General features: G+C 48.9%; 9 protein-coding genes across 9 annotated transcripts; 7 read left to right on the top strand and 2 right to left on the bottom strand.

The window, feature by feature from the left end:
• Positions 1-836: 836 nt before the first annotated feature.
• Positions 837-2,501, top strand: N7466_006883 (CFEM domain-containing protein; the record flags this gene model as incomplete). Its single annotated transcript, XM_057166272.1, has 8 exons — positions 837-935; positions 991-1,126; positions 1,180-1,364; positions 1,415-1,451; positions 1,526-1,593; positions 1,647-2,029; positions 2,115-2,182; positions 2,245-2,501. 8 exons carry the CDS (start codon positions 837-839, stop codon positions 2,499-2,501), a joined length of 1,233 nt encoding a protein of 410 aa, XP_057019313.1.
• A 1,314-nt stretch (positions 2,502-3,815) lies between these two features.
• N7466_006882 (uncharacterized protein) lies at positions 3,816-4,617 on the top strand (the record flags this gene model as incomplete). The annotated part of the gene is made up of 2 exons (XM_057166271.1): positions 3,816-4,054; positions 4,116-4,617. The coding sequence occupies 2 exons, from the start codon at positions 3,816-3,818 to the stop codon at positions 4,615-4,617; spliced, it is 741 nt and encodes a 246-aa protein (XP_057019312.1).
• A 130-nt stretch (positions 4,618-4,747) lies between these two features.
• N7466_006881 (CocE/NonD family hydrolase) lies at positions 4,748-6,502 on the bottom strand (the record flags this gene model as incomplete). The annotated part of the gene is made up of 1 exon (XM_057166270.1): positions 4,748-6,502. One exon carries the CDS (start codon positions 6,500-6,502, stop codon positions 4,748-4,750), a length of 1,755 nt encoding a protein of 584 aa, XP_057019311.1.
• A 304-nt stretch (positions 6,503-6,806) lies between these two features.
• Positions 6,807-8,403, top strand: N7466_006880 (uncharacterized protein; the record flags this gene model as incomplete). The annotated part of the gene is made up of 2 exons (XM_057166269.1): positions 6,807-6,939; positions 6,992-8,403. The coding sequence occupies 2 exons, from the start codon at positions 6,807-6,809 to the stop codon at positions 8,401-8,403; spliced, it is 1,545 nt and encodes a 514-aa protein (XP_057019310.1).
• Positions 8,404-9,401: 998 nt separating this feature from the next.
• Positions 9,402-10,343, top strand: N7466_006879 (amidohydrolase family protein; the record flags this gene model as incomplete). The annotated part of the gene is made up of 1 exon (XM_057166268.1): positions 9,402-10,343. One exon carries the CDS (start codon positions 9,402-9,404, stop codon positions 10,341-10,343), a length of 942 nt encoding a protein of 313 aa, XP_057019309.1.
• A 434-nt stretch (positions 10,344-10,777) lies between these two features.
• On the top strand, positions 10,778-12,006 carry N7466_006878 (uncharacterized protein; the record flags this gene model as incomplete). Its single annotated transcript, XM_057166267.1, has 4 exons — positions 10,778-10,977; positions 11,030-11,473; positions 11,545-11,648; positions 11,705-12,006. The coding sequence occupies 4 exons, from the start codon at positions 10,778-10,780 to the stop codon at positions 12,004-12,006; spliced, it is 1,050 nt and encodes a 349-aa protein (XP_057019308.1).
• Positions 12,007-12,072: 66 nt separating this feature from the next.
• On the bottom strand, positions 12,073-14,217 carry N7466_006877 (uncharacterized protein; the record flags this gene model as incomplete). The annotated part of the gene is made up of 4 exons (XM_057166266.1): positions 12,073-12,363; positions 12,412-12,694; positions 12,750-12,824; positions 12,875-14,217. 4 exons carry the CDS (start codon positions 14,215-14,217, stop codon positions 12,073-12,075), a joined length of 1,992 nt encoding a protein of 663 aa, XP_057019307.1.
• Positions 14,218-15,325: 1,108 nt separating this feature from the next.
• On the top strand, positions 15,326-19,352 carry N7466_006876 (uncharacterized protein; the record flags this gene model as incomplete). Its single annotated transcript, XM_057166265.1, has 3 exons — positions 15,326-18,379; positions 18,435-19,191; positions 19,243-19,352. 3 exons carry the CDS (start codon positions 15,326-15,328, stop codon positions 19,350-19,352), a joined length of 3,921 nt encoding a protein of 1,306 aa, XP_057019306.1.
• Positions 19,353-20,637: 1,285 nt separating this feature from the next.
• N7466_006875 (MFS transporter) lies at positions 20,638-22,311 on the top strand (the record flags this gene model as incomplete). The annotated part of the gene is made up of 2 exons (XM_057166264.1): positions 20,638-21,575; positions 21,636-22,311. 2 exons carry the CDS (start codon positions 20,638-20,640, stop codon positions 22,309-22,311), a joined length of 1,614 nt encoding a protein of 537 aa, XP_057019305.1.
• Between the last annotated feature and the right edge of the window lie 38 nt (positions 22,312-22,349).

Here is a 22,349-nt window from a genome sequence, read left to right as displayed (position 1 = left end):
AATCAATTGACTTTGGTAAAAAGTATTCTCGAAGATGTCAACGTCAACCTCTGATCCTCATTAAACTTGACATCTTGGCGGAAAAGACGTAGACCCACACGGCAGGATCCTTCATCCTTTCCAAAAAAAAAAAAAAAAATATGAAATATGAAATAAAAAACGGCCAAGTCACTTAATTAATTTATTCCTTATCACGGACAAATTGTCTTATTTATCATTGATGTTCAAGAGATTAGGAAATGTATTGAAAAGAAAGAAAAAAACAGACATTTGGGTGGATAGAGCCATGAGAATACACATCAAAAAATTGGGTTAATTCAAAGGGGGAATTTAGCTTACGAGATTCATTTCTTAGCGGTAATGGCACAGTTCGTACGGAGTACATAGCAGCTACTCCTCCATACAGTTATGCTAAAGCGATCCCCCTTTTGCCATGATTTGACACGTCCGAAACCGAGAACCCCATTCGTATGCACTAGCGTAACTACATCGAATGGCGTGTGCAAATTCTTACCGTAATTGGCGCCCCCTTACCTTGCACGTTTCTTTGCCCATCCATTAACGATGTAGTCCCAATACAGGCCAGTTTCGATCGTCATGAAAATAATGTCAGATCTTAGCTTGGTGCATCGTCTCTCGTACATAGAGTTCAGGGCCCTTCACAAGAACAGCGCTGTTGGCTCCTTTAACTTAGAATTTTAGTCTCCTTTACCTAGTCTAGTGGGTCGTGTTTTCATTTTTCTTTTTAGAAGCCTGTTAAATAAAATCGACTCCGTGTCTCTTCAAGTTCCTTCAAATCGCAGACCGAAATTGGGTTCCTTCACCGTCACGGCAAAATGCGATGTTCTCGACTTTGGGCTACGCTCGTGCCCTACGCTGTAATTCTTCTGGGTGGCCTAGCGTGTGCCGAAACACAGTCTCTGCCCACATGCGCTGTGAGATTTGGAAGATCCACTCATCCTCACCCTGAGACGCTGACATCATTCGCAGCTGGACTGCCTTGACGACCTCGTTCCGCTGTCAACGTGCGCTGCCAATAATCAGACATGCATCTGTACAAATGTCAGTCTTAACGACGAGCTGACCACCTGTGTCACGGCAAATTGCACCATAAAGCAGGCCCTCAGTACGTGAAGTCTATAATTATGCAGGAGTCTCGCGTTCTAATTGATCGCATAGCTGCCGTCAATGTCACCGATACAACATGCGGCGCCCCGGTTCGAGACCAGACCTCTTTGAGTATCGTGGTCCCCGCAGTCGGTATGAGTGTGACAATGGTCCTCGTCGCTTTGAGGTTATACACACGACTTGTGGTCACAAAGTTGGACATGGAATGGGATGACTGGGCAACCATTCTACTTGCTGTAGGATTATACACATGTGCCTTTCGAAGGATTTTAACTAATTTTCATAGTGTTGCGCGGTACCTGTCAACGTCGGTTCGATCGTACGTGAGTAGCACCGGTTGACTCGATCCATTCCATCTCTTTCACCAGCACGAAAAAAGTATTAACTCTCACTTCAGTTGGAAAGGCTGGCCTGGGCAAGGATATGTGGACCCTCGAGTTTACAATGATCACTCGAATATTCTATGTAAGATTTCCCAGGTCACATGGAAACTTGCTTGAGCTAACTCGTCATAACAGCTTTTCTACATTCAAGAGCTCCTTTACATCACCTGCGTCGCCATGGTCAAGGTCTGCTTCCTCCTTTTCTACCTACGCATCTTCCCCTCCGACCGAATGAGACTCGTAATCAAAGTCTCCATCCTCGCGACAGTGTGTTTCGGCCTCACCTTTCTCTTCGGCTTTGCGTTCCAATGCTCGCCCGTGAGCTATAACTGGAACGGCTGGGATGGGGTACACAAAGGGACCTGCGTGGAGACAAATCCTCTCGTTGTCGCCGCGGCTGCCTTCAATATCGTCCTAGACATCTGGGTCATTGCCCTGCCTATTCCCAGGGTCCTTACGCTCCAGGCATCGATAAACACGAAATTACAGGTGATCCTCATGTTCTCCGTTGGATTCTTGTGAGTTCCTCCTTTTACTTTCGACTCCGGACACTTGTGGAAAATGCATGGATACAAGAAGCTAATGCTCTCATCTCTTCATTAGAATTACCGGCGTCGGCATCTACCGCGCCATCATGCTCAAGCTCTTTGCCACAAGCACCAATCCTACATGTAAGGCCCTTCCCTTCATTTCCCTCAACCACCGGAAAATAAACTAACGGTCTTCACTATAGGGGACAATGCGCCCGGTGGCTATTGGTCCGTGATCGAAATTGATGTTGGAATTTTCTGCCTATGCATGCCGGCCATGCGGTCCTTGCTTGCTCGCCTGTTCCCGTCTGTTTTTGGATCTACCCAGGAAGCAAGCAGTATGCGACATACTGGCAGCCAAAAGAAAATCAGGACCGTTGACAGCGGGCCAAACACGAGCGTTGTTCAATTGATTGAAATGGACAATGCGGAAAATTTGAAAAACTATTCAGATACCTAGCTGGATGGATTGATGCTGGGATTGCAGTACTCGCGAGCGGAACAAGCCCGAAATATATATACCCTTGAATTTGAACGCAACATTGATATGAAATATCCCGACTATACACATGCATGTTCAAATTTTGAATCTGGAATAACTTTGGGACGCTCCAGCGCTACATGACACTTCCACTTCTACCAAGCCAACCTTGGAAGCGCCCTTGGTAATCCTCCGGAGCTGATATTAGCGCCAATGTTATCTTCACATGCCCACACACAACATGAATCCCGGGAAGAGCCCTATTTCCACGCACTGGGCTTGTGGTTTAGTGGTATAATACTCCCTTAGCATGGGAGTGGTCCGGGGTTCGATTCCCCGCGAGTCCATTTTTTTTTTCTTCCTTCATTTCTCTCCACTAGGAATGAAAACAAGGCGTTTACTCTATGTTATAGGGGGATCTGATGGGTTTTCATTTTTTTTTGGTGAGATAGTACTTATCTTTATTTCTGTCCTCTCTACCGTACTATAACAAGATGCACGGAGTTTAGCCTACGTGAAGAAATGTGGATAAACAAAGTTGGACCTATTCCAATCGGGAACTAGACTTGATAAGCTTTCAACGATCCAACGCTTCTTAGAGGCCAATCGAGAAGCTCTTGCAGAAACCCCGGCAATTCTGGCTACGATTCATAGCCGATGTTCTGACCTTTAGCGCAACATGGCATATTCCGAGATTACTGCGCATAAATGACTCTCTACTACTAGTATATTATGTCCCGCCCATATGAGGTCATAACGATCGCCCACAATTAAACTTTTGAATTGCCGAAAATGTGATTTGAGCCTAAATTTAGAGAAAATCCAATCACGCAGTTTCGATGTTTACTTACTAGTAGCTACCAGTACATGTCTCTCTTCACATGTGCAAGCTTCCATAAGCTTCTCACAGAAAAAATCTGGACTTCAGGCTTGAGAGCAGGCCTGCAGGGTCTGCTCCACTTTGCAAGCGCCCGAAACAATATATCAGCACATCACATCATCACGAAATGCAAGTTCCGGTGGAGAACAAGAATAGTTTTGCATAACGATCGAGATTTGAGCTGTATAAAGAATTATGCTTAATTGTTTTTCAGGTTTACTGTGGGGCCGGGCATAGTGTACCATTATCTCCGATACACCCGTGTGAATTTTGAACAGTCAAGGGCATAACATGTGAAGGATAAGAATGTTCAACAGTCCTCAAATACTCCTTTTATTTCTCTTTTGCTGTTTAAATAGAACATTCACCAGTTGACAGTAATCAAACCCGTATTGACTCACATTTATTTCACCATGGCTTCCACCGACCAAACAATCACTCTTGTCACAGGCGCCAACCAAGGCATTGGATATGCCATCGCCAAAAAGCTAGCCTCAGAGCACGGCCACTACGTCATAATGGCAGGCAGACGATCCGACGCCATCGAGGCCGCCGCCGCATCCTTGCGAAAAGAAGATCTGCCCGTCTCGGCAGTCGTCATTGACCTGGCCTCGGACGAGACCATTGATGCGGCCGTCGCGCATGTGCAGAGGTACGAGTTCCCCACATGCATTGAAAATACGATCAAACCCAGTACTGAACCAGCCTCAAAGCAAGTTCGGCCGTCTTGATGTCCTAGTCAACAATGCAGGAATCGCACACGCTGTTCTGGGCGCGGGTGAAGGACCCCGGTCTGCTTACGAGCAGATCGTCGGCACCAATGTGATTGGCACCGCGGCCGTCACCGAGAAGTTCCTGCCTCTCCTGGAGAAGTCCACGCTTATTAAGAGGATTGTGTTCGTTTCTTCCGGTATCGCTAGTTTGGGAGTTTGGGCTACACCGGGCTCGATGGTGAGGAAATTCAAGGCTCCGGCTTATGCGGTTAGCAAATCTGGTGTCAATGCGCTGTGTCTACAGTATGCTGCTGCTTTTGACGAGGATAAGAACTGGAAGATTAATGCTGGTTGTCCTGGGTACTGTGCTACGAACCTGAACAAGTACGCTGGTACTTCTTCTCCTGAGACTGGGGCTGAGATCCTTTGCCATCTTGCTACTCTGGATCAAGATGGACCAACTGGAACTTTCCAAAATGCCCAGGGAGTGCTTCCCTGGTAGATGGTTTCTCTCTTTATGATGTTTTTTTGAACCAAAGGATTTATAACCCTTGTTAATTGATGAAAGTCTGCGCGTGTTACTTGAAATCGAAGATAGATGGTACACTTGGCTGTTGTTTTCAAGAAAATATTTAAACAAAGGGAAGCTCAAGGTGGCTATCATATTCTCCTCCCATATGCACCCAGTGTAAACCCCTGTTCAATGTATGATCCTGACCAAAGTTCGAGATACCTTGATAACGACCACCAATCCTCAACTGTATAGACTCCCCAGCTTCATATTCCACTCCCATTACCCAAATCCCGATTTCCAAACGTACCACTGTCCCAGGAGCCACTTTCTCCTCTTTCTCATGCGTATAGAAAGGCCAGTTTGGATGAATGGACCGAGAAGAATCAATGTCCCGGTTCGATGCACGCAGAATACCAGTAGGACCCTGATAAAGAACGACCTCGGTGCGTTCCTTCTCTGATATCTCCGCAATTGAAGAGACTGGTACGTTCTTCCAAGGAATGTTGAGATTCAAGAGGCGCTCGCCAGAGCTTGAGATCTTCTCCAGAACGAGAAACACATCCATGTCGTCGAGATCGTCGCATCGCATGTACAACACAGCTTTGGGAACTCCCATGATCTGCGTTCGCTCAGGAAAAGTGTACTTGAAAGTAACTCCTGCCTCTGCATCCTGCGAGTTGTACGAGACGGCGCTATCAGGACCAGCTGGCTTATCGAAGTTCAAGCCATCCGGTGTCAAATAAGCCTTTCGATATTCTGTGCGCGGGGGCGGAAAGTCCGACTCAATGATATTTTCGATCGGCGCTTTCTCTCCGAATTTCAGAAGAGACATCCGAACTCGAGGAGTCGACTCCCAGCCATTATCAATGTCTTTCAAGTAACGATCGAAGAATGACAGAAGCTCCTTTCGTCCTTCCAGGTTACCCCATATATCGTACCATTCCTGATAAGGGTGCCATCGCAGCCACTTATCCGGCGAGTTGACTTCGAGCCAACCCCTGATCGCTCCCATTCCATGCATGGTATTCGTATAAGTACCAGTGATATAAGTCGGGATGTCGATCTTGGTCATATCAGCTCGCTTATCGTTCCACCAATCATTCGCCCCAGGGTGATGTTCGAACATCTTCCGGAAACTCTCAATTCCATGGCGTCCTCGCAGCATGTACTTGATGATTAGATGGTCGAAAAGATCACCACCATAGATACCTCCCCTGGCAAACTGCTCCCGGTAAAGATCCCCGCATCCTTCCCAGGGTGCAATCGCTTTCAGAGAAGGCGGCTGCAAGGCAGCAACAAACCACTGGACGATCGCCAAATGCGAGTTCCCAGCCATGCCGACTTTGCCATTGCACCAATCTTGCTTGGCAAGCCACTCGACTACATCGTAGCCATCCTCTGCTTCTTGAGTACCCATGATGGCCATTCGTCCTTCGGAGTCGAATGCACCACGAGAATCAATATTCACGATTGCGTACCCGTTGTCAACGAACTCGGCGGGATCGGGGGCTTCGAACTTTTCCAGTCCGCTCAGTGCGCCGTCGGGAATTCCAAGGTTCCATGGTGTCATGAGTTTGAGGGATTGGACACCGTTGAACTTTTTCCCGAATGGACTCCAGCATAGAATTGCTGGTGTTGTTCTATCCGCGGCGCCGGGGGGCCGGTAAATATCTGCGTACAACTTGCAACCATCTCTCACTGTGATGGCGACATCGTGTTCAACAAGGATATCACACGGTAAGGCAAGTCGTCCTGGTTCTGTGCAGCTCCCCTTGACTAGAACTTCGGAGCGAGGTTGGAGAGCCGAGTAGCCCTCGGATTGCTCAGGTGCAGAGAGCTCCTCCCACGGGATGTCCACGTTGAATTGAACCATTTTGTGATAAAAGATAATGACTGATAAAGCTGTGAATGATCATTGGAGAGACCTGAGACGTATAATATAGTGCAAATTCTAGCCGTAAAATCATCCGGCTCGGTTCGGTTCGGTTGGCGGTTCGACCCCAGAAATTCCAAGGTTCCCGGGTGGGGGTGTCCCCCACAATCCGGGGTAAACGAGGTGATTACTTTCACCAAGGCCTCGATAGGCGAAAGAGACCAGCTATTAAAATGGCCCTGCCCATCCAGATTCGCAGACCCCACTGGAACGATCCAGGCCGTTGTTTCAAGGATTTTCTATCATGGACAAAACAGACATCTCTCACATTGAACTTGCCGAAGAGGGCCTTGTACAGCCTTCTGCTGGAATGAATGTCGACCTATTCAAGGGAAATGAAACGGTACTTGTCCCCACCCCATCTGCGGATCCCAGAGGTATGTTTCCTTCCATCATTCAGCAGGAACAATATGTCCTGACACGATGAAGATCCATTGAACCTGCCCGCATGGCGCAAATGGATTCTTCTCATCATAGTATCGGCATACAGCTGTACGGCTGTCGTACTCGCATCAGGAATGGGTTCAATCTTCTCCGTCGTCGAAGCATCCTATCCAGGACAAGAAACGAAGGCCAATGACCTTTTGACATATCCGACCTTGTTCATGGGTATTGGAAACCTCATCTCCATGCCCTGGGCTTTCACCGTTGGTCGCCGACCAGTGTTCCTTGCGTCAATGGTGCTCCTCATCGCAGCCGGTATCTGGTGCCAATGCTCGACGAGTCTGGGAAGCCACATCGCCGGTCGCAATATCATGAGTCTAGCAGCGGGACAGAGTGAAGCGTTGTCGCCGCTCATCGTTCAGGAAATCCATTTCCTGCATGAGCGTGGTCGCAAAATCGGGTGGTTTATCTTCATTCAGAATATTGCTTGTGGGTTATTCTTCGTGATCTCCACATACATGGTCGCAGCCTGGGGGTGGAGATGGTGGTATGGTTTCTTCACCATTATGAATGCGGTGATCTTCATACTTGCTGTGGTATTTTTGACGGAGTCTCGTTTTGAAAGAACGGAGGCAGAAATGCGCGGTGAGATTCCTGAGTCAAAAATCACCGACGCGTCTCCCGTGACAGAGCAGTACCAACCTCGGCGCTGGCGCGATGACCTCAAAATCATTATCTCCAAACCACGACTTTCCGATATTCCAATCTTCTACAAGCATGTCTTACAGGGCTTGTGTATCCCAACGACTGTCTGGTTGCTTCTTTTGAATGGCGCCAACCTAGGCACATACGTCTTCCAGGCCTCAACATTTTCAAGCATCCTGATGCCACCCCCTTACAACTTCAGCTTCAATGCCCTCGGATACGTCCAAGCCGGTCAGCTCGTCGACTGTCTTATTTTCCTGCCCCTTCTGGGGTATGGCAGTGACCTCGTCATTCGGGCATTCAGTCGCCGAAATGGTGGAATTTATAAACCCGAGTACCGACTACCCGTCATTGCAATCCCGGCAATTGTCGGCGTTGTCTGCGGTATCATATACGGACAGGCCGCTGCCAACCCTGAGAAGTGGAGCGTCGCGTCGATTGTCATCGGGTACAACGCGAGCTACTTTGCATTTCTGGGAGCAAATATTGTTGGCATTACATATGCGGTGGATAGTTTCCCGTTCCGCGCTGCACCGTTCCTGGTGGTTATCTGTGCTGGGCGTGGGTTTATATCGTTTGGATTGAGCTATGCGACCTTGCCTGCTATTGCTACTCTTGGGTATGACGGGACCATGATTGTGGAAGAGGCTATCTGTGCCGCGTTAGCGCTGTTCGCTATCCCTATGTTCTTCTTTGGCCCTCGTATCCGCGAGTATGTTCAGCGATGGTGCTGTGGCGAGAAGCCCAATTGATCTATATGTACTAGAGTCTACACTCGTACTTGAGTTTGATCAACATAAACTAAATCCAGTGATTTAATCTTTGCAAACATCTGGGAAAAGAGAATCTTGCATTGGTCTACAACTTTATCTGCGACACTTGATGGAGTAGCCATCAGATGCCCAGCAGGGATCGATCCAAAGTATCTGGATACTTCGGGTTCTCACAAATATACGTAAAAGTAATCAATAAGTTCCAGAACATTCCGCTCTCCATTATCCTGATGTGTATTAGTGTGTTGATGGTGATTTCCCAAGGATCCTCTGGCCCACTGAAGATTTCTTTCCCCGGTGTGCTTCAAACCCATTCTAACGCAAATCAGTCAATGGCTATAGTCATTTCAGTCCAACGGGCGCCAAAATCGTCCTGACTTATCCGATCTTAAGTATACTGTTACATGGCACTACGACTACTACTGTACTACCCCGGACCCCGGTGAAGCTGCAGGTACTATTTTGTAGAAAGAAGTGGGGCGTTTTCGAGAATATGTGGGACCGCGGGTTTACGGAAGAACAAAGCTACGGGTCTATGCCTCTAGCAAGAGAACTCACTGGTCACTCACTGCTGGCAACATCATATCCACTGGATGTCAAAGTTCTCAGATGGGAGATCTCGGCGTTTTATATCCGAACGGCCGCGCGCCGAAAAAAAAAGCGTAGATCATTTTCAGTCCCGCTCGGTTGACACGGCATCTCCGCAGTTCGTTGTTCAACTTTAGTTCGGATATTTCCAAGCTTGTTCGGGCATTTGTTCGGACACTCGGGATCCCGCTTGCCGAAACATCAATTACTGCACATCAATCGATCAGTATATAAACAGCGTTGGCGGTCTACTGACAAAATAACTTTCATCTGTTTCGACTTCTGTTGTCTCTGCATCTCATATTTTGCTCGATCTCAATCACTTTTCGCCCACACACACCGTCTCACATACCGATTCACTATTCATATATATCGACAGACCCACAAAAATGGCCCCTCTCACCAGAATCGATGTGCATCACCACTACTTTCCTTCTAGCTTGATGAAGGAGTGGAAGGGCACTTCTGATTGGCCTATGCCCAACAACAACGAAAAATGGACCCCTGCGGTTAGCATTGCGGCAATGGACAAACTAGGAATTCAGAAGGCCATCTTGTCAGCGCCTAACTCAACGGACAGTGCGCACGACGTCAACCTAGATGCCAGCAAGATCGTTGCCCAGCACCCAGACCGATTTGGATTCTTCGCCACCTTACCGCTCGGCAATGCGTCAATGGATGTCATCTTGGAAGAGCTCCGATTTGCTCTGGACGATCTGAAGGCAGACGGCATCGCGATGGTCAGCTCGTACGGCGTAGGTCCGGACGCCAAATACGTTGGCCACGACGACTTTGAGCCGCTTTGGCAAGCGCTGCACGAGCGAAAAGCCATCGTCTTTTTGCACGGCGACCAGACAAAGCACGCCAATGCCCCTCCCGGCAATGTGCTCCCTATTCCCATCGTCGAGGTGCCCAACGAGACTTACAAGGCAGCGGCCAGCTTGGTGACCAGCGGGAAGAAGAGAAAGTATTCTGGTGCTAAGATCATCTTGTCTCACTCGGGTGGAAGTACACCCTTCCTCGCTTGCCGAGCTGCGGTCTTGGCCAACTACGTCGGCAATACCCTGTTTGGAACAAGTCTGACGATCGACGAGCTCCTTGAGGACTTCAAATCATTCTACTATGAGACTGCGCTTAGCGGCTACGATGTGAACTTGGCCGCTTTGCAAAAGTTTGTTGCTCAAGACCACATCCTGTTTGGAACCGACTTCCCCGCCGTCACCGTCGACATGGCACGTTGGTTTACCGAAAACTTAGATGGCTATTTCGCCAACGATCAATCTTCCCACACGGCAGTCATGACTGAGAATTGGAAGAGGCTGCAGAATTAGAAAAGAGAAAAAAAGGTTGGGGCTACAGTACCTCTTGTATCAATTTCATTTACCATTCTCTCGTTATTTTTCCACCAAAAAGTGTGAAGTAGATGAACAGGCCTTTTCAAAGTCATTGGGATGAGCTTAAGTTTGTATCTAGTTCCATAATTTACATGTAAAACCAAAAAGAGCTATTAAGAATGAAGAACTGCTAAGAATGCGGGCTCGATATTTCGGTAAACTAAATGCACTATGAGCCTAAGCCCAACCGAACCGGGCCGAACCGAGCCATGTAGACCGAACCGGTATACAGCACTTCATGATCAAAACGCAACAACAAGTCAAAAAAATCAAATATAAAGACTTAATCGGCTCATATCTTCATTAAAAGCATCGCTCAAGAATATCTGGTTTGGATTTCCTACGAAACCAACATCTCAACAGTGATCCAAATGTCAACCACCACCACAACTTCTACGTCTACCCGCCTCACGGTACCATCGGGACGTCTATTCTCCCAAGGAACCGAAGTCAAATACGGTGACTTTCGCGACGACCTTCTCCAAAATGGCTATGCCGTCATCAAAGGCGCCGTTCCACGCGAGCGCGCACTGAAGTACGCAGATGAGATCTACGACTGGCTTGAAGGCTTGTAAGTCCTCTCAACACAATCCCAATAAACACCTCGGACTCTACGAACCTAGTACTGACAAACCAATTTCTTTCGAAAGCAATCTCGGCTTCAAAAGAGACGACCCGTCAACAATCCACAAAGACCATCTCCCCGATATCAACGAGAAGGGAATGTGTCTCGGTTACGCGATCTCCCACGAATCATTCACGTGGGCCGTGAGACAGGAGGAGGAGGTCATCAAGGCGTTTGAGAAAGTATACGACACAGAGGATCTTATCGTGTCATTTGACTCGGTGAATGTAGGGTTTCCGTCCCGCACAGACATCAAGCCCAATACGCCCTGGCCGCACCAGGATCAGAATCCCGAGAAGCCGGGTTTCCGGTGCTTGCAGGGTCTTGTGAACCTGTTGCCGAATGGGCCAAAAGATGGGGGCTTGATTGTTTGCAAGGGAGCCCACTTGTTGAGCGAGGAGCTGCATGAGGCTTTCATGGGAGAGGAGAGGATTTGGTCTTGGTGAGATACTGCTGTCCTGCTGGGTGGTGATTATGGTGACTTCCGCCCTTGCTAACGATGTTTACGTCCAGGACAACGGAGTGGTACGGATTGACCGATGCGAATAAGGAGTGGCTGAAGGAGAGAGGCTGCGAGTGGGTTAAGGTCGACGCCGAGCCGGGTGACTTGCTACTCTGTAAGGATCAACTTGTTCTTCCAATTCATCCAATGCAAGAGGCTAATGAAGTACAGGGGACTCCCGCACTCCCCACTACAACCTGTCGTCTGAGACATCTCAGCCCCGTTTCTGCGTTTATACTTGCTACATGCCCGTGGAGGATGCTACCAAGGAACAACTTGTGGTCAAGAAGAAGGCTTTTGAGGAGACCCGTATGACGACTCACTGGCCGAATGCCATGCATGTGGTTGATTTGCCGGTATTCCGGAATGGAGAGCCCGATCCCTACCAGCGCTCTGAGCCACGATCGGCGGTCCAGCTTTCCGACCGAGGCTTTAAACTGACAGGTATTCCATATCTAGAGGCTATGACTTGAGAGAACTGTTGTTTTTATGGAGATTATACATATTTATTAGTGTTTTGTTGAGATACAATGCTACAATTATTCACTATGTGCGAACAAGTGACTCAAATCATTCCAATCCCATCCTGCCCAATCTAACGCGGCGGGACCCCAGTTTGACCCTGCTTCAAATGTAGGTATTGTTTCCTCCAGCGGCAGATCGATTAGAGAGATATTGTCTTGTATATCAGAGAGATCGACTTGACTTGTTGGCATCTCTAGACAGCGAGATGCGTATTCCTTCAAGTCAAGAAGTATGTCGTAAACGTTTTCCACAGTCCCGTGTCTGTGGTAATGTTCGTTCGTAATTTGTATGCCGACTTTTATCAACTGCAAAGAAATTAGCCTAGAACAGGAAGATCAAGACACACTAATCACCTCAAAGTCAGACCGAATCAGGAGGGACTTGCGGTCCTGGAATATATGGACAGCCAAGGCATAAACTGCGGCTAAAGGCGAAGTAATTGTCGTGAGGTAGTTTGGTGTTCCGGAGTCAATCAGCGCAACAAATAGCTTGATGGTTTGTCGAGCAGCCTCGATAACCAATGTCGGCCCAGAGAGGAGACGCCGGCGCCATGCTTGTCCAGCGGCGTGTTTGTTGACCATTGAGTGGAGCTCATCTTTGGGTACAAGAAGAGTAGATCGATTAACGAGAATAACCCTGTGAAAAGTCTGAGAAGGCTAGTAACGATGATGAAGATGGAGATTTCACTAACCCAAGATTGTAATAGTATGAGAGAAATGCAGACTGTGGTCCACTGCTGGGGTCCAACGCGGATGAGGATCCTGGCCTACAGCTTGTTCAGCCCTGAAACCAATTTCCTCGGATGTATTGACATACCTATATGCAGAGGGCACACTGTCTTGCCACTCCGAAAGCAGAATTTGCAACTCTCCTCCTGTGCGAAGTTTGTCTTCGATCGCCTGTTCTACTGACTGCGGTATCCATTCCTCCCTTCTCCAAGCCCTTGCAGAGAGCTCCTGCATTTCGTGGAGCATATTTGCTAAGCTGATCAGTGCATTGCGGAATTGCAGCTCCTTGTCATTATCCTGATCGACTTGAGTTGCTGACGCGAGGGTTTCAGATAGTTGGCGATCCCAGATAACGGAGGGCCGTCCGCATTCCAAGGAGATTAGTCGTTCAAAGACATACATGCACCACCAAATTCGAAACTCTGGTGTATCTGGAGTTGATGAGTCTTTCTGTGCCGAGCTGATTTGATTTATGCCAATGGATTGCGCCATCGAAACTCCCATTGAAAGTATGTCCCATGCCCATGTTGTCTTGTCACAGCTGCGTAACACCATTGCAAAAAGCAAGATAGCTTGCACCGATTGTAAACAGCGGGTCGAGACGATATAGCCAAGCAGCGAGTTGCAGTAGCTGATGTATGAGGAGATGAGCGATCTGGAGGACTCGTCGGCTGGCATTGTAAGCAGACCTGCAGTCGCAATGAGGTATTTTAGAGCCTGTGTTGGTGTGTTGGCAGCACTATGTGGGACGGGATTTTGAACAGTGTGGCTGGTATTCTCCTCGTAAAGCGAGTCCACAACAGTGCGATCCAGGAAGGGGAAGATTCGGTGAAGGGTATTCCAGTAGCTCTCGATGTACAGTTGCAGCTCAGCTGGGGGAGGAAGATGTGGTGGTTGGGCGAGAATAGCGGATGCAAAGTCTGGATTAATAACTGGAGAGACTGCGTGTGCCTTGGGGCCTTTCAGCCGATAGAAAGCCATATCGAGCCACTCGGTCATCAACTCCAACATACTGGATCCAACAAAGCGCGGCATCATGGGGAGTCGTCCCGTTTTCCAGCCTTCTGGTCCCCAACATTGAGACCAGAGCCGCGGCCTCTCTTGTGCCGCTGTAGGAATAGCAGATGGAGAATGGGATTGTGGTGTCCGCGGCGTGCAGGCTTGTTGTGCTGGGTACATTATCGCACCGGGTCTGGGTGTCTGGGCATTGGGAGCAGCGGGGACAGAGATATTCTCGTAGGTATCTCGTCTACGATGCTCAACCAGTGCACCATCCCGTCGCTTGTCTGTTGTCACACACTCCACGCCAGCGACGCGGCAATTGCGACACGGTTGTTCCTCGTCGCAGCGGGTCTTCTTCTCTCGGCAGTAGTTGCAAGCATAGCTCAGTCGTTTGCGCTTTGCTGGAGGTTGGTCAGTCTGGCCGTTCATTTCTCAGGTCGAGGTACAACTTTCCGTCAAGCTTCCCCGCAAATTCGGAAATTGGGGTTGTTATGCTCCGTCAGATGGGGCTCTTGCCGAGCACCTGTAGTGTCCACTTGCCGAGGTTTATGCCCAGCGGCAAACAATTACGCTCAATACGTCAAAGTTTAATTAAATACAGACTAATCGCACCTGAATAAACGGAGCTGTAAATTACGGTGGAAATATTACATCAATCTTTTTTATATTGGACAAGCATAGTACTGTATAACTAATGACCTTGGGGAAAGACCAACTTTTGCGGAGACAAATTGTATTTGTAGTTTCGTGAAAAGCTGGATTTCAACTGGACAATTCAAAGGCTCTGGGCTATTGAAATGTAGACATTGAAGGTACAACAAGTACGAGAAGGAAGCAATTGTCAATCATAGATGCACTCTGTAGATCTCCATATAAAACACTTCATACTATATACTCTACAGTACCAGGGGGGATTGAGGCTGCACTCTGCACTTGTCTCAGTGAGGAGCATAGAGTCCATCGAATATCATTGATTCTATGTAGCAGATTCTGTGAAAATGTTTGGTAAAATTAGCTGCAATTCCGATGGCACTTGACCCAGGAGTGCATTCACTCAAGGTTGCGCAGGTTAAATGCTTTTTTTTGGTATTATGGGTTGCCTCAGATTTAGTAGATTATGGTGTGCTCTGGTGTTGTTCTATCAATGGCTCTAGTTTGCTCAAACGCTGAGTCGCGTCACTTTCTCAATGCGTGATTGTTTCGCGTGAAGGTCAACCATCCAACACGTCTCCATTCATCACGTCGCAACTCTCCCCTTCGCGTCTCTCTGCACCTCCCTGTTTTGTTCTTTCCATCTCTCACTTCTTTCCATCCTTCCCTCTTTCCCTCTTTCCATCCTTCCCTCTTTCCCTCTTTCCATCCTTCCCTCTTCCCCTCTTTCCATCCTTCCTTCTTTTCCTTTCTTCCCCTCCCCCAGCCCACTGTTCCCATTTTCTGTGTCCTCATACTGCTACCCAACGCAATCTCGTCTGTTCTTCTCTGATTTGTGTCTTCGCATTGATCTTTTTTCCTGTCTGTCTCTTCAAGAATCGCTAGTATGGCGGAGGCGAGTCAAGAAACGGACCTCGACGCCCAATTCTCTCGTCCAAGCGCGTCCGGCTTGCAATCTGATCTTGATATGTCTTTTGTACCCCTCCCCTCTGGCTCTGCCATTGATTCCACAGCTGGCCCCAATCTTCAAAACACTGATTACGCCGATACTCAGCATATCGCTGATCTTTTTTTGGCTGGTACCGACGAATTCCCTTGGGACTTCAATGACATTTTTCTCGGTAGCCCCCAACAGACCAGTCTTCTCAACTCAGTTTCCAGCTCGGAAAATTTCTCAAACACTGAGAGCTTCTTGTGTGCTGTAAGCCACTCCACTCCCACCGCTTCTCGTGTCACTGCTTCTCGCGTCACTGACCCTCGCGTCACTGCCCCTCATGTCACTGCCCCTCATGTCACTGCTTCTCATGTCACCGCCCCTTATGTCACTGCTCCTCAAGTCACCACTTCTCATGTCACTTCTCCTCATGTTACCGTTTCTTGTGTCGATGCTCCTCATGTCGCCGCTTCTCAAGTGACTGCTTCTCAACTGACTGCTTCTCAAGTGACTGCTCCTCATGTTACCGCTCCTCATGTTACTTCTCCTCATGTTACTACTTCTTATATCGGTGCTCCTCATGTCACCGCTCCTCATGCCGCCGCTTCTCATGCCGCCGCTCCTCATGCTGCTCCTTATGCCGCCGCTGCTTATGCTGCTGCCCCTCATACTACTGCTCCTCATGTCGCCGCTCCTCATGCCGCCGCTTCTCATGCCGCCGCTCCTCATGCTGCTGCTCCTTATGCCGCCGCTCCTCATGCTGCTGTTCCTTCTGCCGCCGCTCCTCATGCCGCCGCTTCTTATGCCGCCGCTTCTTATGCCGCCGCTTCTTATGCCGCCGCTTCTCAAGTTGCTGCTCCTCGTGTTACTTCTGCGAGTTCCATTTCTGGCTCTCAGAATGAAAGAATGACTGGCAAATCTTCCCGTCTACTTGCTTCACCTGTGAAATTCCTCGCCAATCCTGGACGCATCTCAAGTCATTCGAATTTCCCAGTCCATCAACAACAGGCTAGTCAATCCACAAACCTGAGTCCTGATGCCGTGGGTCTCTTTCAAAGCCCCAGAAGCAATAAAAATCCTCGAAGCTTCCAGCAACCTGGTCAATCTTTCAATTCTTCTTCGGAGTCTGCAAGCTTCCAACATGCTCCAAGCTTCCAGAACGCCGGTCAGGCCGTCAACATGCCTGCTAACGCTGTGGATCTTGTTTCGAATCCTCGTATGGTCCAGTGGGCGGCTCCAAACTTTCAGCAATCTTCTCAGGCTGCTAGGCTGAACACTGGCGCGGTAAACCACGACACTGCCTTCAACATGGCTGCCAACGCCGCCAATTCTGTTTCGAATCCACGTATGGTCCAGTGGGCGGCTTCAAACTTTCAGCAACCTGCACAGGCTGCTAGGCTGCACACTGGCGCGGTAAACCACGACACTGCCTTCAACATGGCTGCCAACGCCGCCAATTCTGTTTCGAATCCACGTATGGTCCAGTGGGCGGCTTCAAACTTTCAGCAACCTGCACAGGCTGCTAGGCTGCACACTGGCGCGGTAAACCACGACACTGCCGTCAACATGGCTGCCAACGCCGTCAATTCTGTTTCGAATCCACGTATGGTCCAGTGGGCGGCTTCGAACTTTCAGCAACCTGCAAAGGCTGCTAGGCTGCCCACTGGCGCGGTAAATCAAGATACTAACCCTGAAATCGCCCGATTGGCTCCAAGCATCCAAACCACTCAACAGGCTTCGAATGTTGACCAATTGCCAACGCAGACTGCCTCCGCAATCAATGGCAAATTCTCACCTGGCTCGGGCTTCAGTAATCAACAAGTTGTCAATCTGGCCCAATCGACTGCCCAGGCTGTCTCAGCAAATCTTGCGACCGCCCCACGTGGTTCGGGCTTCATCAACGCCCAGCGAGCTGGTCACTCTGTCAACTTGGATGCTAATCTCGGGAATCTTCCACCGAGTCCTGGGAACCTTTCATCTGCTTCGAATTATTCAGCTCCTCCCGTTTCTCAAAACCCTACTGTGAATCCCATTTCTGGGTCCGAGGATATCAACTGGGCTGACATTCCTGCCGATTTACTTGGTGCATCTGAAAACTTTTTCCTCGATATTGAGGACACGCAATGGCATTCAATCCGTCATCTCGACAACCAAAATTCTGGTCATTCCGCCGACTCTGTTACTGCGTTCAATGATGTCAGCCAGCAACTTTATCCTCCAGTCAAACCGTCTGATTGTGGTTTTGAGGAGACCTATGGAAATCTCGAAAACTTCATTCATGCCAATTTCCAACCACTTGGTGGCTCTTTTTGCTCGCTTTCTGGGCATGGATTGAATCTAGAGAGCTCCCGATATCCTCCAAGCCTCGATGCTCCTCCTTTCGCTCATTACCCTGTGTCTCAAATGCAGTCGAACCACGGTTTGAACGTCCAGCATTCGGATTATTTGAATAATCTTGGGAATAACCCGTTATTCCCCCACACCCAGTTAGCTCACGGGAACCAGAAAGTACAGCGGGGACACGCAGGACCATACATGACGCCTGTTTTATTTGACAAAGACACAGGACTCATTCTTGCCCGGCCTAACTTACAGCCTGTACCTGCGCCCGTCTCAGGAAATGGCAACCCCGAAAATGGTTTCCAACAAATTCTCCGTCAGGAGATGTACCAAGATCGGTCTCCTCTTCCGATGCGAGAGCCCCTGGCCTCGCTCCCTCTGTTCGAAGATCGTGGCTCTAAGGCACCCCCTTTGCATCAGACGGCCATCAATCATTTGTCCCACCAAGAGGACTGTTTTCGAGCCCAGCAGAAAGCAAATGTCCGAAGAAACCTGGAGGCCCCTTCTATGTCAGCTGAAGAAAGCTGGGAGAGCAGTCGGCAGCCGATTTTCACCATCACTCCTCCTTCAAAGCGTGACCGCAATCCGGCGCCATACAGGGAGATAAGATTTGCGGTAGACGACCCTCAGACGCCTCAGCGTCAATTGGATCCTCTAAGTGCTGAGGTGAGTGATACAATCACAAGTCTGTTGAAAACTCTTGCTAAAACATCCATCACAGCAATTCATTCCAGGCAGCCCGAATGATGCCAGTTACGACACCCCCTGTCCCATAAGATTCGCTCCTCCTAGGCGCATCAAGACTCTTCCTCGAGACGAAAATCGCAGAAATTCAGATGGCACGATAGCTGGAAACCCCAATAGCTACATCAAAGATTCCGTGCGCAATTTCAAACAGAAACTTCAAGAGGCTGCAGGACAAGCCAAGCCAAGTTCTTTGATGGGGCCATCTTCTTTTGATCAGCAACATTCCACATTCAAAAAGCACCTAGATAACAACACAGTGATCATTGATGATTTTTCGGAAATTGATTTTGATGATTCACCTCCAATCTCGAGTCCCCAGACCAGCAAGAAGCGGAAGGTGGCTCCGGCTACAGATACCACACCCGGGAAGAAGACCAAGGCCAAAAAAACCGGCGGCAAAGGAAAAGACAAAGCCTCCAAACCTGCCAACGATCAGCCAATGACTCCACCATCTAAACCCAAAACACCATGCAAGATGACTCCGATTCCAAAGTGTTGGGCCGACGCCGGTCCGGCGGACGTTCTGATGTTTCAGCTCCGGAACGAAGAAGTGAGCTTCCAAAAGATCGCAGAAGTCTTGCGGACAAGCTGTGGCATGGACTACTCGTTCAGAACCATTCGCAATCGGTTCTGGAAAATCCGTCATATGATTGGAGAAATGCCGGATGAGCTAGACCATGAGGCCATGAGTGAGTTTACTCTTACCCCTCCCCTCATTCTTGCCTCGCAAAGTGGGTCGCGTTTTAAGCTACCTTGGACTAACTTTTCTTCTTTCAATACAGGTCGAGTTCTAGACGCAACTTCCGAGACCCCGGTGTTCGAGTCAACCCCAGCTGGAGTCAATTCTTACCCCATTTTCAATTCAAAAATCAATTTCGCAAAATATCAATGAGAAATTGAAAAGAACAAAAAAGGGGACACGAAGTTCGGGACCGTTTACGCCTTATGAATGATATGTGAATGATGAATGGAGTTCGGTGGATGACAAAAGTGGATGGAAACTGAGGCCCCGGGGATATTCCTGGCAAGACATGACCACAAATTGTCCTGCGATTCCTGTCGTGGTGCGTCCTTGTGGGTTTCGGTATTTTTATTGAGGGAGTGTGATGGCGATTTACCGTTTCTTTCTTCTCCTGTTTTTCGCTGCCGTGAAGGTCTAGAAGGGATTCGGATCTATGTGGGTTCAAGGTGTGTCTTCAATGTTCATTAAGGGAGATCTAGTGGGATCTGAGGTTGCAGATTTGATCATTTTCGAGCGGAGACCATCTTGTTATCGAAAAGACAACAATAAATAAAAACATATTCGAAACAATTCCCACCTTCGCCGTTGAAATACACCCACGGGTCACAATCAATTCAAGGTAACAACCATCTAACATCAATGATGTACATGAACAAGGTCCACCACATCCAGGGCCGTCAACAATACATACCCGACCGTAAGTATTGTCCCGATCCACTTTTAATTATCACCCCAACAACTAACCCTCTGTTTTTTTCCCCCCTTACATCCCCCCCATGTGCGTTATGGAGGCTGGATTCCTTGGAGAAAGGAAGCCAAAAGCTGAGTTTACCCCTGATCAACGCTCTGCTATCTTATATGCATACTCCCTTGGTGCAACACAAACTAAATTAGCGGCAGATTTTTAGTGTAAGCCCTATCAAACCCTGGATCTCTAAGCATTCCACCGAACCAAAATCGACAGTGGATCACCGTGGAGCGATCAAAAACAAACCCGCAGATCGACCAGTGACCGTGAACCACGCAAGTGGATCATAGTGGATCAACAAATACTACATAACAGATTCTGCTTTGTCTTATCTGCACCAACAACAATGCAGATCTCGTCAGCTTCGCGGAAGAAACCACGCTAAAGCAAGGAAGCGGGTCATGATTAAAGTAGTTTGAACTTATAATAACCAATAGTATCTTCGGGTTCGAGCAGAACAGATTCTGTTCGGGCCATTGTTTTTTAACTGCAGGAAATCGGTCGGGGCCACAAGGACATGCTCGGGGATCCACCGAATCGTGCTGTAAATCCTGCGATGATGGTGGATTCGGAATTTCCATTGGATTCGCCTTAGTCTCTCCTGGCTTGAGTCTTCTTGCCTTGCCTCGTTCCCTAGAATTCCATTCTTGCACTTCTGATCCCGACCCTGTCGCAATTGTCAGCGCCATGAGCAAGATCCAAAGCGAGATACCCGAACCAACAGGGATCCCGTACTGGCGCCTTATCTTCGATGCAAGCGTCGTGCCCCGCGAAGTCGCATCCCACGTGCACGATGGCGCGGGCACAGAGGAAGATCCCTTCCAGGTGACATGGCTGGAGAAGGATGTTCGGAACCCCATGAATTTCGGCATTGTGCGCAAGTGGATGATCATGCTATTAGTCGGGATCAACACATTATCCGTCGCATTGGTCTCATCGGCCTACTCGGGCAGTCTGGTCGAGGTGATTGAGGACTTCCGAATCAGCGAGGAGCTCGCTATTGTCGGGATCTCGTTGTTCGTCGTTGGATTCGCTGTTGGGCCTCTGATCTGGGCGCCGATGAGTGAGTTGTACGGGAGAAGGCCCGTTCTGATCGCGAGTTCGGCGGGCTTAGCTGCTTTCACGGCTGGGTGCGCCGGTGCGAAGAATATATGGACTTTGCTTGTTCTTCGGTTTATTGCTGGGTCGTTGGGTTCGGCTCCTTTTGCTGTTTCTGGTGGGGTTATTGCGGACTGTTTCCCTCCTATTAGTCGGGGACTGGCGAGTGGATTGTATTGTGCTGCGCCGTTTTTGGGACCTACGCTGGGTCCTATTATTGGTGGGTTTTTGTCTGAGTCGGCGGGTTGGCGCTGGGTGGAAGGGTTGGTGGCTGCGTTTGCGGGACTCTTGGGTCTTGTTACTCTTTTTTCTTTGCCGGAGACTTTTGCGCCGACTCTGTTGAACAGACGCGCTGCTCGTTTGTCTGCTACTACTGGTCATGTGTACCGGAGTAAACTGGAGATTGATCAGGGCAAGAAGAGTGCTGGGGCTATTTTCAAAGTGGCTCTCTCAAGACCTTGGGTACTTCTTTTCCGGGAACCTATTGTTCTGTTACTCTCCATCTACCTTGCCATCATCTATGGCATGTATGTTTCCCCTCCCTTTCCTTTGGCTCGTTGGAATTCCTCACGCTAATATTGCCTCAGCTTATATCTCCTCTTCGCAGCCATGCCAATCGTCTACCAAACCGAACGCGGCTGGAGCGAAGGACTTGGTGGACTCTCTTTCCTAGGCATCACAGTCGGCATCCTCTTCTCTGTGGTTGCAACTTTCCCAATATACTTCCAATACAAGAACAAGACTCTTGCCGCTGGTGGCCGCCTACCACCAGAGCAGCGACTACCAGGTGCCATGATCGGTTCTATCGCATTGCCAGCAGGTCTATTTTGGTTTGCCTGGACAAATTCACCCTCCATCCACTGGATGGCCTCTATCGCAGCTGGTGTCCCGCTTGGATTTGGCATGGTGATGGTCTTCCTTCCCGTCTTGAACTACCTGATTGATGCCTACACCATCTACGCCGCGTCTGTCCTGGCTGCCAATGCCTCCCTGCGCTCCATATTCGGCGCCGTCTTCCCACTTTTCACCACATATATGTATAAAAACCTCGGGATCCACTGGGCCTCGTCTATTCCGGCTTTCTTGGCTCTCGCGTGTGTGCCCATGCCTTTTATGTTCTATCGTTATGGCCCTGAAATTCGCAAACGCTGTCATTATGCTGCTACGTCACATGCATTCATGGAGAAACTTTACGGAAAGGCTACGCTCCCTCCAAAGATTGAAAGGGACGACCTTGGCGATACTGATACAGCGTCTGATTAATACGCTGTCTCGGTCTGAAGATGAAAATATCTCTCTGT

The sequence above is a fragment of the Penicillium verhagenii genome (assembly GCF_028828195.1).
Source record: "Penicillium verhagenii strain IBT 33310 chromosome Unknown utg000007l_segment0_segment0, whole genome shotgun sequence".
Classification (NCBI taxonomy): Eukaryota; Fungi; Ascomycota; class Eurotiomycetes; order Eurotiales; family Aspergillaceae; genus Penicillium; species Penicillium verhagenii.
Note: the sequence above shows the minus strand (reverse complement) of the source record. Positions and strands in the feature narration are given on the sequence as shown.